The sequence below is a fragment of the Rhinatrema bivittatum genome, chromosome 7 (genome assembly GCF_901001135.1).
Source record: "Rhinatrema bivittatum chromosome 7, aRhiBiv1.1, whole genome shotgun sequence".
NCBI lineage: Eukaryota > Metazoa > Chordata > Amphibia > Gymnophiona > Rhinatrematidae > Rhinatrema > Rhinatrema bivittatum.
The window spans coordinates 235,827,828-235,842,628 of NC_042621.1; the positions used below are offsets into that span (position 1 = coordinate 235,827,828).

A 14,801-nucleotide genomic window follows, 5' to 3' on the forward strand; every position below is an offset into this window, starting at 1 on the left:
GTTCCCCGGAGTTGGAGTGGGGCCTGGGAAAAAAGATAGGTAGTATTATGGATTGATTGATATGAAACTCAGAAACTACCTTAGGTAAAAATTTAGGGTGAGTGCGGAGTACCGCCCGGTCCTGCAGGAGTTTAGTGTAAGGCGGATAGGTAACTAGGGCCTGTAATTCACTAACCCTGCGAGCTGAAGTGATAGCCAAAAGGAATAACACTTTCCATGTGAGATACTTTAACTCACAGGAGTGCAGAGGTTCGAAAGGAGGTTTCATTAGACGACCAAGAACCAGATTAAGGTCCCAGGATGGGGCCGGAGGCCGTAAGGGTGGCTTCAGATGGAGCAAGCCTTTAAGAAAACGTGTTACTAGGGGTTGTACTGAAATAGGGACACCCTGTACACCTTTATGGAAGGCGGCTACCGCACTGACATGCATCCTAATGGAAGAGGTTTTAAGACCTGATTCAGAGAGATGCCATAAATAGTCCAAGAATTTGGAAATTGGACAGGAAAGGGGATCAAGGGACTGAGAAGTGCACCATGATGTGTACCTTTTCCATTTGTATGAGTAAGACTTTCTTGTGGAAGGCTTTCGTGAAGCTATCAGGACTCGAGAAACGGAATCTGAAAGGTTGAAAGGCTGAAGAACTAACCTTTCAACATCCATGCCGTCAGGGACAAGGCTTGGAGGTTGGGATGGAGGAGGCATCCGTCGTTTTGAGTGAGCAGATGCGGGTCCTTTCCCAGAGGAATGTGCCTGCGGATGGAGAGATCCTGGAGTATTGGAAACCATACTTGGCGTGGCCAGTAAGGTGCTATCAGGATCATGGTTCCTCCGTCCTGGGGTAGCTTCACGAGAGTCTTTGACACAAGAGGAAGTGGGGGGAATGCGTAGAGCAGACCGGTTGTCCACTTGAGGGAGAATGCATCCCTCGGCCGAGAGTTCTGGCTCCGAATGAGAGAGCAGTAATCGTCCACTTTGTGGTTCTGAGGGGACGCAAAGAGGTCTATGCGGGGAGAACCCCACTTGTGAAACAGAGAGGTCGCTATCAGAGGATCGAGTGACCACTCGTGCGGTCGGAAGACACGGCTCAGCCGGTCTGCCAATACATTGTCTACTCCCGGCAGGTAAGTGGCCCTGAGGTACATGGAGTGGGAGAGGGCTTCCGCCCAGATCTGCGCAGCTTCCTGACACAGAAGGAAGGAGCCTGTGCCTCCCTGCTTGTTTATGTACCACATGGCCACTTGGTTGTCCGTCTGGATTAAGATTATCTGATGAAAGAGATGATCTTTGAAAGTGCGGAGCGCATAGCGGATTGCTCGAAGTTCCAGGAAATTGATCTGGTGTTCGGCTTCCTTGTTGGACCATAACCCTTGGGTTTGAAAGTTGTCCACATGGGCTCCCCAACCGATGTGAGAAGCGTCGGTGGTTAGGATTACTTGCGGATCCGGTGGAAGAAAGGGTAAGCCCTGAAGGAGGTTGACCTGAGTCGTCCACCAGGTTAAGGATAGGCGCAGCGCTTGTGTGACTGTGACTATGGAGGACAGAGGCTGAAAAGCTTGAATCCATTGGTGTCGTAGAGTCCATTGTGTTACTCTCATGGCTAGTCGGGTCATGGGAGTGACTTGAACCGAGGATGCCATGTGTCCTAGGAGAATGAGGAACTGGCGAGCCGTGGCCGTGTCTTGAGACTGGAGCTGGTGAGCTAGGGACATGAGAGTTTGGACCCGTTGAAGCGGAAGGTAGGCCTTTGCCTGTAAGGTGTCCAAGTCTGCCCCAATGAAAGATAAGGTTTGAGATGGGACGAAGCAAGATTTCTCGTAATTGACAAGAAACCCTAAGGAAAGGAGTGTGTTGATTGTCAATTGTAGGGAGGACCGGGCAATCTGAGGGGTGGAGGCCCTGATTAGCCAATCGTCCAGATAGGGGTATACGTGGACACCTTCCTTCCTGAGGAATGCTGCTACAACTACGAGGCATTTGGTGAAGACTCGTGGAGCAGATGCCAGACCGAAAGGCAGTACTCGGTATTGATAATGGTCGCGGCCTACTAGAAACCGCAGATATTTGCGATGGGATTGTGTTATCGCAATATGGGTATAAGCTTCCTTGAGGTCGAGGGAGCATAGCCAATCCCCTTTTTGCAGCAGAGGGAGTAACGTGCCCAGGGTTACCATCTTGAACTTTTCTTTTTGAAGGTACTTGTTGAGGGCCCGAAGGTCCAAAATTGGACGTAGCCCTCCTGACTTCTTTGGAATTAGGAAGTACCTGGAGTAAAATCCCTTGCCTCGTTGAGAGGGAGGGACAGGTTCTATAGCATTTGATTGCAAAAGGAGGGATACTTCCTGTTGTAATTGAGTGAAGTGGCTGGATAGACTCCACGCTTGAAGAGGCGGGGAGTCTGTCGGAAGAGTTATGAAATTGAGGTGGTAACCCTGTGCGATAATTGCCAGCACCCACTGGTCTGAGGTAATCCGTATCCAATGCTGTAAAAAGTGGCACAGACGACCCCCCACAGGGATGTGGGGGAGTGGGATATGGCATGTGCTCCGTGTCGGGAAGTCAAAGGCCTGCCGCAGGCCCGGGAGGTGGGGCTACAGCAGGTCTTTGTTTCCGAGGTTGGCGTAGCTGAGGTCTGGTGGAGGATCGAGCCGGACGAGGCCTAGTCGACGGAGGGTAATAACGACGTGGCCGAAAGAATGACTTTTTAGAGTCCTTCTTAGGTGGTGGTTTGGAGGATACCTCAGATGGAACAGACGAAAGTTGTTTCAACGTCTCGTGGTGATCCTTCAATTCCGCCACAATCTGTTGAATCTGTTCTCCGAACAGATTGTCCCCCAAGCAGGGTAAATCGGCTAGACGATCCTGGACCTCTGGGCGAAGGTTGGATGATTTTAACCAAGCCCAACGTCTGGCTGAGATGGCAGTAGCTGAGACTTTCGTGGAAGCATCGAAGATATCGTAGGCCGTTCTGATCTCGTGCTTCCCAGCTTCAAATCCTTTGTGAAGGAGGGCTTGAAGCTGTGGCTGGTATTGGTCCGGTAATGTGTCAGCGTAGTCCTGCATCTGTTTAAGGATAGCTCTGTTGTATTGAGTCATATAAAGTTGGTATGAAGCTATGCGAGATATCAACATAGCCCCATGATACACTTTCCTTCCCACACTATCAAGGAATTTGTTGTCCTTGATAGGGGGAGTGGAAGTGTGTGGTTTTAGGCGCTTGGCCTTCTTTTGCGCAGACTCAACTACAACAGAGCGATGATCCAGTTGAGACTTCTGAAATCCTGGTGCTGACTGAACGAGGTATGTTGAGTCAGCTTTTTTATTAACTGGCGACACAGATGAAGGTGATTCCCAGTTTTTCTTTAAAAGATCCAGAAATACCTGGTGAATGGGGATGGAAGCGATAATTTTTGGGGCATCCAGAAATTGGAGCAGCTCCATCATTTGGTGCCTGTCATCGGTCTCAGATTGCAGCTGAAAAGGCACAATTTCTGACATCTCCTTTACAAAATTTATAAAGGAGAGATCTTCAGGAGGAGATCGTTTTCTACTCTCTGTAGGAGATGGTGGGGATGGTAAATCTGTATCTGAAGATGTATCATCACCCCAGGTATCATAAGGATCATGTAGGGCTTGCAGTCCTGAAGGACCTGGTAGAGGATCCAAAGGCATCGATGGAATCGGTGCTGCAAGCGGAACTGTGAACGGCATCGAGGGCTTCGGGGCTACCGATGGAATCGGTGCTGATCTTGGAATCGATGGAGCCGAAGGATAAATCGGTGGAAAGGTATGTGAAGGCACCGATGGAACGACACCGGACGGGGGAATCCGGAACGGTGTTTCTCCTGTCGATGAATGTCCTTCCGGAGATGATGGTGTAGTCGGTGCTACTGGAATCACCGATGGAAGGGCTCGCATGAGTGCCTCCATACGATTTAGTATCGGTGCCAACGCTTCCACTAGAGGCTCGGTGGTCGGTTCCCTCCTCGGTGGCAGAGTCGGTGCTGAGGTCGGTGCCTGAGGCGGTGCCGGAATCGGTGCCGGAGGCGGTGCCGGTGGAGGCTGGAATCTTCGCATCGCATTCTCGATGGCCTCCTGGACCAGCCGGTCCAGTTCTGCCCGGAGACCAGGGGTAACCATACCCGGCTCGACGGGAGAGGGAGGCTGAGGCAGGGCCGGAAGTACCACCGTAACCGGTGGGATCACGGCCCCCGCACCCCGGGAGGGTGAGGGTTTCCTCGGTGCCTGCGAACGAGACGTGGACGGTGCCAGGTCTGACCGAGGCTTTTTCGTCGGTGGCTCGGCCTGTTCAGAGGTCGATGGTTGTGGATCCTCGACGGGCCGAGACTTGTGCCGTCGATGGCGATGCTTATCCTTCCGATCTCCTCGCCCATCCGGGGAGGGGACAGGAGTCGACGGCCGAGAAGTCATCGGTGGAGGACGGTCACCGGAGGGTTGACGATGGTGGTGCAACTTCGACGGTGCCGGTTCCGATGACGTCGATGCTATCGATGGCGTTGGGGTGGGTGCATGGAAGAGGAGCCCCATCTTCTCCATCCTGGCTTTACGACCCTTAGGTGTCATTAGGGCACATTTAGTGCAAGTCAGGACATCATGCTCACTTCCCAAACATAGAACACAGACCCGATGGGGATCTGTGATTGACATAGTCCGGGTGCAATCCGGACAACGACGGAACCCCGTCGCCATGGCCTAGGGCCAAATTTAGCCGCGGGATTGGTAAGTGCCAACAGGCCTCTAGGGCCAAAATCGACGGCAGTCGATGAAAATCGGCAAAAAACTTACCGGCTTTCGCGGAGGTGACAAAAATTTGTCGAAGGGAGACCCCTGAGGGGCAAATTTTCTTCGGAAAGAAAAAACCGAATTCCTGTCAGGAACGTGGTAAGAGAGCTCCTTTCACCGCGTGGCAGCTGCTGCGCGGAAAAAAGAAGACTGAAGGGAGACCCCTGCTGGCTGCAGGGTCAGTGCCTTGCTGGGCATGCCCAGTAGGGGCCAGTCAAAGTTCTGTTTAAACTTTGACAGAAGTTTTCCGTGGTGGGCTCCATCCTCGATGTCACCCATTTGTGAGGACAACCATCCTGCTTGTCCTGTGAGAATAAATGAAATCCCCCCCCAAACTTGGCTCATATTCAGTTTAGCTACATCAGAGAAAAAGACCTATTCAGTGTTTAGACAGATGCTGGTTTTCTAATAGAGATTTGTTTGCCCCAAAGCCTTGACGGAGTGCTGTAAAATTGTTATTCTGCTAAGACTTTAAAAACTGAGAAAGCTTTTTATGAGAAACAGATCTAGTCAGCTGTAAATAATACAAAGGAATTATTTTCAGCAATTAGAAAGCTATTTGCTAGAGAAGTTTTGCCATCTGAAGACATTTTATGCCTGACAGCAAAATCTTTGTTTCCTTTTTCAAATGAATATGGCAAACCTGTGTCACTTTCATCTCATAAGAGCCATAAGCTATGTTTTCAGGGGAGAGAGTTTGGGTCTCAATTAATTAGGAAGTACTGGGGCAAAGTCCCGGGAATATTTTCAATAGATTTCATTGACTGAGCTTAAGTCTGTCAAGAATGAGGCACATCACATGTGCTTTGGACCCATCAGGGCTGATAAAGCTTCAAAAAAAGAACCTACAATACTTGTTGAGTACAGAGACTCACTCACTTCACTACAGATATTTACCTCTGCACCTGAAAGCATCTCTAATTACTCTTGTTTTTTAAAAATCAAATATTGAACTGTGAGAATGTAAAAATTACTGCCCAGTGGACAATATTCCATTTTTCTGCCAAGATTTCTGAAAAACTGGTGAAGGTTTAAATTATGATGCTCAGAGCAGAATGAGGTTGTGTCTGACTTTCATGCTGGTTTATGTAAGGTTCCCGGCAACAAGACCATTTCAGTTTTGGTTCAAGATGTTGTTCTATGCTTGCTAGTACTGCTAGATCTCTCATCTGCTTTGGACATGGTGGACCATGCAATTTTGGAGGAGAGATAAAAGCTCTTTGGTCTAAAGCAGTGGTTCTCAACCATTTTTCGGCCGGGACACCTGACAGATGGTTCTCACATGAGTGACACACTGAACATGTGACAGTCACGGGGCTAAATGTAAACATGCACTCTGCATCCTCAGGAACCCCCTCAACCCCCAACAATGGGTGCAGAGCAGAACTAGGGCCTTACCCTGTACAACTCGCCATACAAAAAAAGATATTCTGGTTTTGATGACATCCCAGTAAAAGCAAAACAAACTCCCTTTACTACCAGGCACAACAGCCTTCCTTAAAAAAGAAAGTAATTTACCACTAATGCATATCCTATTGAGAAAACACAACAAATAAGATTGATACAAATGCCTACATGCTAGTAAAATACCTCACCTCTGTCCCACAAACAGAACTGACCTTCGTCAAGTACAGAAAGCCTACAAATTATTAATATGGAGACAAACTGGAATGGAAAACCAAAAAAGCCACTCTGAATACAGTGCAAACCTGGAGAAATGGAAAGAGAAATATAGCACCTAACATAATCCCAGGATCTGCAATAACGCTCACAAACTAATGTGCACAAAGTTACACCTGCATTATGCAACACACTCAAGCAGTAACAACCCTACCTACGAAAAGGCAACACTACAAATATTAAACCAGGTCCTAAACACCAATACACCTCCTATTAGGAAAACAGAACAAGCCAAGCTGCTATAGATCCCCAAACAGAAATAACTGTAAAACTATTCTAGTAAGTGTTACAAAACAGCTGATGAACAGAATAACATCCAACAATTAAAAACTCATAATTATTAAAAATTGTCCACATATCAATACATTTCAAAACAGTAGACATCACATAATACCCAATAATTAAAATGGCAGTCAATCAAGAAAAATAAACTTAAAAAGCCATCTTTACTTACCCTCCCCAGCAACTCTTCTACTCCTTTCCCTTGCAGGCCAATAGCACTCACCAGAAGCAGCAATGGCTGCTAAAGCTCTGTCCTCCCAGTCCTCTTCCTTAGGGCCCACAACATGTCACTCTCAAAGAGTCCCTGCCTCACACACACCAGTAACTTTCCTAACCAGTCTCTATTCCTCACACATATACCAGTCACCTCCCTGACCAGTCTGTCTCTCACATACAGACAACAGTCACCTCTATAACCAGTCTCTCTCTCTCACACACACCACCTCCTTGACCAGTCTCTCACACATACCAGTCACCTCCCTGACCAGTCTGTCGCTTACACACACCAGTCACCTCCCTGACCAGTCTGTCTCTCACATACAGACAACAGTCACCTCTATAACCAGTCTCTCTCTCTCACACACACCACCTCCTTGACCAGTCTCTCACACATACCAGTCACCTCCCTGACCAGTCTGTCGCTTACACACACCAGTCACCTCCCTGACCAGTCTCTGTCTCTCTCACACATACCAGTCATCTTCCTGACCACTCTCTCTATATATCTCTCACAGAAACACATCATCTCCCTGAGCAGTCTCTCTCTCACAGAAACACATCACCTCCAACCAGTCTCTCTCAATCACACATATGCTCTCACTCCCATTCTACCACACACACAAAGCTGCCACTCACCCACCCAGACACCCGTTCTACCACATGCACACACAAAGCTGCCACTCACACACCCAGGCACCCATTCTACCACACACACACACATACACACAAGCTGCCACTCACACACATACACACACAAGCAAGTTTCCTCTCTCACGTGGAGCCTCTTCTAGTTGTTCAGCCCATTAAGCCTAGCCTCTGCTCTTCAGCCGTCACCAGCCTAGCCTCCGGTGGCAGCAATCATCACCTCTCCAATCTTCAGCCACTGCCAGCCTGGTCTCCGGCGGTGGCACACAGCTTCACTCTGCTTTTTAGCCGCTGCTGGATTGGCCTCCAGCAGTGGCACGCATAGTCTTTCCGCTCTTCAGCCGCCGCAGGCATGGTCTCCAGTGGTGGCACGCATTGTCACTCCGCTCTTCAGCCACCACCAGCCTGGCCTCTGGTGGCGGCACGCAGTGTCCCTCCACAACTAACTGCATCGGCCTACCAGGGGATGACTGATCCACAGATAGGCCAATCTGTCCCTGGGGAAAAGGGAAGCACAACCAGGGCAGTGGGACACTGGGAGCCATGACACACCTGCCAGTGCTTGGTGACACACTGGTGTGTCGCAAAACACTGGCTGAGAATTGCTGGTCTAAAGGATATGGTTCTTCAGTGGGTGAGCTCAACTCTTGACAGATTGAATAGCATGTATTAAAGACAGGAGCATCATTTCAGCCCCTACAGACCTGGGTTGGGGAGTTCCCCAGGGACCGTGTCTCTCTACAATTTTATTCAACATCTTTCTCTATACACTGTTGTTTTTTTGTTTAAATCCATTAACTAGGTAGATAGGGGACAGTTATTTACCTTTTCAAATAGTACTAAGTCTACAGGAGAGTACATGAAATTAACAAATAGATTTAATACAAATTGAAGAAAGTATTTTTTCACTCAACGCACAATCAAGCTTTGGAATTTTTTGCCAGAGGATGGAGTCAAGGCATCTAGTATAGCTGGGTTTAAAAACAGTCTAAACAGCTTCCAAAAGTCCATGAAAAATGATTAGCCAGGTAAACTTGGGAAAGCCAGCACTTTTTCCTGGGAAAGAGCAACAAGGAATGGATCTTACTCTTTGGGATCTGTCAGCTTCTGGTGATCCTGGATTGGTCACTGTCAGAGCCAGGATGCTAGGCTCAATGGACCTTTGGTCTGACTAGGCATAGCATCTCTTATGTTATCTAACAGACTGAAATTTTGTACTTAATCATCATTGACATTTGGCAATTTACAGGAAAGAAAAAGCATTCTTAAAGCCATCCATGACAGAATAGTCCATTGGGCTATACATCATCAAAACCTCTAAGGACATGCTGTACAAAACCCTGTGTGAATTATTGAACTCTTTCAGCCAAATGACAGGCAGCTGCTATTACTTTGTTGAGCAGAGTTCCTGATAAGTGTGATCTTCCCTCTTGCCCCAAAAGGTTTGCTTACTATTACAGTATGGAACAAATGATTATGAATGCAAACGAAGTAAGGATTATTTTACTTATGATACTAACTAAACTGCAATCTCATGCCAAATTTGTGGCATAAGATTGCAAACCACCTGGCAAACCACCTGGCAAACCACCTGGCAAACCACCACTTGCCTTCATTCTGGATTAATGATAGCAAGGTTCAGCTCTTACAAGAATACGTGCCACACACACCACATTCCTAGGAGTCCCGCTCTCATTCTGCTGCAGATATAAACTTTCCAACTCACACTGTGCCTCCAAAACTGTACAAGGGCCATCCATATATGGGAGTAAAAGCTGAACACGTACAAGAGACAGAACATGCACGTTTTTCTCTTGAATCCAAGTGCATCGCTTTGCTAACTTTCCACGTTAGAAATAGCTCAAGCAACAAGACATGAGAGGAGCTGTCCCTGAATCTGGCTTCAGTATACACATCTGCCACAATAATTATTCTTCAGCATTGCAGATTTCTAATCAATCACCAAATGAAAAAAATATTTCCAAACAAGTCATTTGTGCACATAAAGATCTGCAAAATAAGCTGCTCTCTCGCAACCTCTTACCCTCCCCACGCCCCATCAATCTTACCTGATAAAACTCCCGGAGCCAGCTCTTCTGCAAATTTTCTGTCTGAAAGAAACAGAAAGAGATCAACGTCAGCAATGATTAAAAAAAATAAATACATCTCTGCTGTAACATAGCACACTATCAGGCGTATTTGTCCTAGAGAAAAATGGATTCCTTGCAGGTTATGAAACCTTTATTGGACCAGGTTAAGACCTATTCAAGCATTCAAGACTACAGAGGTTCCATCTTCAGAACTCAAATTTGAACAGAAAAGAGAAATCACTACCAGTTCCTTAAATTTTTGTTGCTGTTTCTGGTTATTGAATACAAAAGTTAACAAAAATATTTGTTAGTGAAAAAGATTAGACTAAGATAGATACAGTGATGGCTTTTATGTATGTAAAGGCAGATGTTTTAAATACTAACTGAAAGAGGCTTATTTTATTTATTATAAAAAAATTTTTAGCCTGCAAATCCAATAACATTCAATGCAGGTTACAATAGAAACTCATATTAAAATTCAAAAACATACAAATACAAAAGAAAAGCACAAAGCACAATGTGCAGAAAATCTAAAAACAAACAAACATTAAATCCCTCCATATGCTTGTAAAAGTAAACCTTTTAACTTCTTACGAAAAGACCTGTAATCAGTTTCCTGCTGCAGTTTAATAGGTAATTTATTCCACTCACTGGGTCCAATAATCAAAAATGCTTTTGTGCAAGTATTTTGTAATTTAAATTCATGATGGGAGGTTATCATAAGCAAATTTTGTGAGGCAGATAGTAAACAAGAATTGGGCAACTAACCTCATCATAAATAGCTCTATGTATCAATTAAAGCACTTTAAATTGTGACCTCTGAGCAACTGGGAGCCAATGCATCTCTTTCATATGTCTCATATCATGCTCCTCCTACTGCATCTCACAAATTTTCCTAACAGCAGCATTCTGCACCAATTACAGAACCTTCATTAAATATTTTGGCAGTCTATAAACAAGGAATTGCAATAATCTATTGAATTCAAAACCAGAGATTGAACAATTAATCTAAAATCTATTGGGGATAAATAGTGGTGCAAAGGTATCCCCATATGTAACTTATAAAAGGCCATTTCAGAAACATTTCTAACAATTCTTAGAGAAAGTTTTCCATCAATTAATATCCCTAAATTACGAGCATCTTCCACCAGACAAAAGGTCTAAGATCCCGCAATTGTTATAGAAGGTGATGGGCGATCTACATGCCCTATCGTTAAAATACTGTAGCAGCTTTACTTTCATTTAATAACTGGTTACCAATGAACCAATCTTTAATCTTCTCATAACATCTACTAAAATATTCTTCCGGAAATTCTCCTGGCTTAGGACTAGCAATTTCATAAGCGGTCCTAAAGATTGAGATCTATGTGCATACGTCTTCCTAATATCTAGGTCAGACTCTGCTGAAATTTCTAACCAAAAGTCACTTTTTCCCCCTTAATTAAAGCACAGATCAGTTCAAATTTTGTTCCTCCTGCTCATGTTAATACAGAGCAGAGGGCTAATGTCCGATACCGTAAACAGGAAGAATGCAACCTGATCTGAATAATACATTTTCAGTAAATAACTGAAGGACTATAAAGTTATCTACAAAAGTATGCAGATCTGACCTGGAAGCCACAGAGCATGAGCAGGCACATGCGTATAACCAACATCTCATTTTTGCAACATAATATTAAGTGGTGTAGAGACATTTTGATAAGCAGCATCTTTTCACTTACTGAAACAACCATCAAGCAGCCGTGAAACAACGGAATAGACAAATATTTATTAAAAGACAAGAAATAACTTTAAACTTCTTACTTTACATGGTTAAGGCAGCATTTCCATCCAGACAACTCCAAAGTCTCAGAAACAAAGGTGAGTTAAACATGGCAACCACAACACTTTTTCCAAGATGGGAGATACCGCCATACAAGAAAACAAATGAGCAAACTCACTGGCAACCTTTATTTCTGTGTGTTTAAAGTGGACTAACATGGCAATCACAATTCCAAAGCCAGTCATGCCAAAATGTTCCGTCCTGAGAGCTAACCCATAAAATTCACATTGACTTGAAGAGGAACTCGTGCTCCTTTCCTTGAGTGGTTACAATCCTTTGGTGGGCCCATCAGAAAGCCCAAGAGGCATAAGCAACTTCACAATGGGATGCAACACCCAGAAGCAGCTCTGACAGTTACTACGCATGGAGCAGGTGCTGCATGTTTTTCTTATGTCCCTTTGAATGATGTGTAGCTCTAAGCAGTATCATCATACACATGGGGGCAGTACCTTATGCTAGCTAGCTTTGGCTCAACCAAGCTGAATTGCTGCTTCAGCCTGGACAGATGTGGCCTTGCACATGCCATCAAAACTATCTGAAACCATAGCACTACCTGCTCTTTTAAACCAGCCATAGCATTTCAACTGTAAAAGAGCCACACAACCAGAGGTAAGCGCTTCAGCAGGGTCAGTATTCACAATAAAGCAGTAATGCTGCATAGCTGGAATAATTTAAGATACTGTATGCTAAACTGTTTTGCTATAGTTATTATTCTGAAGTAAAAATAAAAAGCCTGACATGTTAAGAAGGCAATTTTGAAAGGCATTTTACCCACAGAAAGGGCCTTTTACAACATTGCCCACCCAATATTTGGGTAAACGTATATGTGTATTGCCTGTTTGTGCGTAGGTTTACCCAGACTGAGGGGAGGCACTGCTGGGGACATAGCTGGGGTGGGGTTTGGACTTGCACGCATGCATTTGTATTTTCAAAAGTATGTGCTTACATTTTCCTGAAAACTTTCCACATACATAATAGCAAGTGTAAATGCATGGGTAAATTTGATGAGACAATTTCAAAGTGGACTTAGGCAAGTCCGCTTTGAAAACTGGTGTAGCTTACACATGTATTTTCTGCCAATTTTAGGTAGACTATTATAAAATTACCCCCATCATGAATTAGACTATTGTTCATCAAAGTGATTTGCCACAAAAGCATGGACAATAGACACCTGCTTGCTAGCCTAGTAACACCATGTGTCTAAACAAAGCTGCAGTCCATTATTCTACATTTGTAATCTGCCCTACCAAAACTTCTACACAAGGCAGATAATTTCTAAATGTTGAGGTATATGTTCCATATATACAGTAAAAAGTATATCTCTAATGGAAGACACTTAAGACTCAATACAGGCTACATAAAAAAAATCCATCTGACCAATGCTAAAACAGATAAGCCGCATGCATTTAACTGCAGCCACTATGCCTGGTTACGCCTTGGCAGGTGGGGATGGGTATGAAGCATGGCAATGTATTAACTTCAGACAGGAACAAGCCACAAAAGAAAGGGAAAAAAAATGCAGAAAGTTAAAATAAGGGCTGAGCCTCAGGAACACACAAACAGCCATCCAAACATCCTGCTCTATATTTAGTTAGCGGCCTTTTCTAGACGTCATGCTTTTCAGAAACCAGACAATGCTTGACTGCTTATCATACTTGTAACAGTTTGAGTATTATGTCTGTGAAGACAACCCTTCAATTGAGCAAAGACTCTCATTTTTAGTGTGTAAAACTAACCATACTAAACAACAGTTTATGAGAAAGAAAAGCCTTGAACAACATTTACTGCTCAACTGAAAGTATTCTTGGCCACACAAAATTCTCTTCAATGGCATGATACCCAATTTCCACCCAGTCTGGATATGAATTAATAAAAGGAAAAGCCCCTGACCCATTTTCTTGGCTTTTCACATTTAACTTTGTTCTTCCTCATTCTACAGCGTCACTGTCCTGAAAGGATACCTGAATGCAGATCATCTTACTAGTAAAACTTGCTTACCTTTAACAAACCAAAATACCAGCAAAGAAGATCAAATGATGAGGCTGTCTATAGCAAATATTCACCAATTAATTAAATTTTAGTTAAAATTATAGTCTGGTGGGCTGGCCCAGTGGCAGGATCCAATTTTTTATTCCAAGGTCAGAGTTTCCACTGTCTGGGCAAGATGTTGCGGAGGCAGCAAAACCAGGCATCATGTAGCGGAGATGGCTATTGACCAGATTTGGAGCCCCTGCTCCCGACCCATAACTACGAGATGAGCTAGGAGGGGATATAAAAAAGGGGAATATATTCCCCAGCTAGTTGCAAATAAAGACTCATCATGCTGGACTCCTGCCTTAGTTTGTATCGAGCTGGAAGCCTAGGAGCAGAAGAAAAAAAAAATACATATAGAGTGGGAGCAATAATCAAACTGCCCATAGGGTTTCTACCAATAATCAAAGCAAAACTACCTGTGAGGTACTGCACAGGTAGTTTTGCTTCCATTATTGCCACTGGAAAAGTTACACACAGAGATTTTCTTTTCTTTAGTGTATTATATTTAATATCCTTCATTTAAATTATAGAAACCCCAAAGCAGAGTATAAGCCCAAAATAACATTTAACATCCTAAATCATGTTGGAGGACCGACAGCAGGGGTTAACATCCCTCTTAGCCATGTCACCTGATACTGTGTGGTAGGGAGTGGGTCTGCAAGGCTACCTAGATAGGATAAAACCTGTACAAGTGAGTCTAATCCCGTCTTTCTCCCTGCCGGTTATACTGTTCTGCACAATCACCTGTACAAACCTGTAAACATATATATAAAATGTTTGTTTTCTATCCTAGTTTACCAAGTAAAAAATTCTTGCATGCCACCAATTCACAGTAAGTGTCTTTCCTTGAGGCGAGAATGAGGGTCCTTGTTCCACACACACCTGAATAAGCAGATCGGGCCAGAACTAGTACCAAATAAAGAGAGAAAAGTACATCATATCAAATTCCTCCCAACCTCCCCGATCCTTCCCTTCCCCATCCATGTAAATTCCATAAATACAAGAAATATAATTAACACATTATCCTAGATCAAACTACACCACAACTACAATCCTAACCCACTCCAATCCATCCTCTCCTAAATCAACACTCATACCATCCTCCCTTCCACCCTTCCAATAAACACCCCAAAAATGTCCAATTTGCATCTGCTTTTTCTGCAGGTACTTTTTCCAGACAAAAAAAAACTTGTAGATTTTAAAATCCTACCTAAGCCCACCTGTGGAA

At 44.4% G+C, this 14,801-nt stretch overlaps 1 protein-coding gene across 3 annotated transcripts in view; it reads right to left on the bottom strand.

The window, feature by feature from the left end:
- Positions 1–14,801, bottom strand: part of INPP5A (inositol polyphosphate-5-phosphatase A) — a 1,124,564-nt gene that overhangs the window by 886,424 nt on the left and 223,339 nt on the right. For all 3 annotated transcript variants that reach the window (XM_029609984.1, XM_029609981.1, XM_029609982.1), the window contains exon 2: positions 9,697–9,738. In XM_029609984.1, coding sequence (XP_029465844.1) covers positions 9,697–9,738 — 42 coding nt within the window. The remainder of the gene's footprint in view (positions 1–9,696; positions 9,739–14,801) is intronic.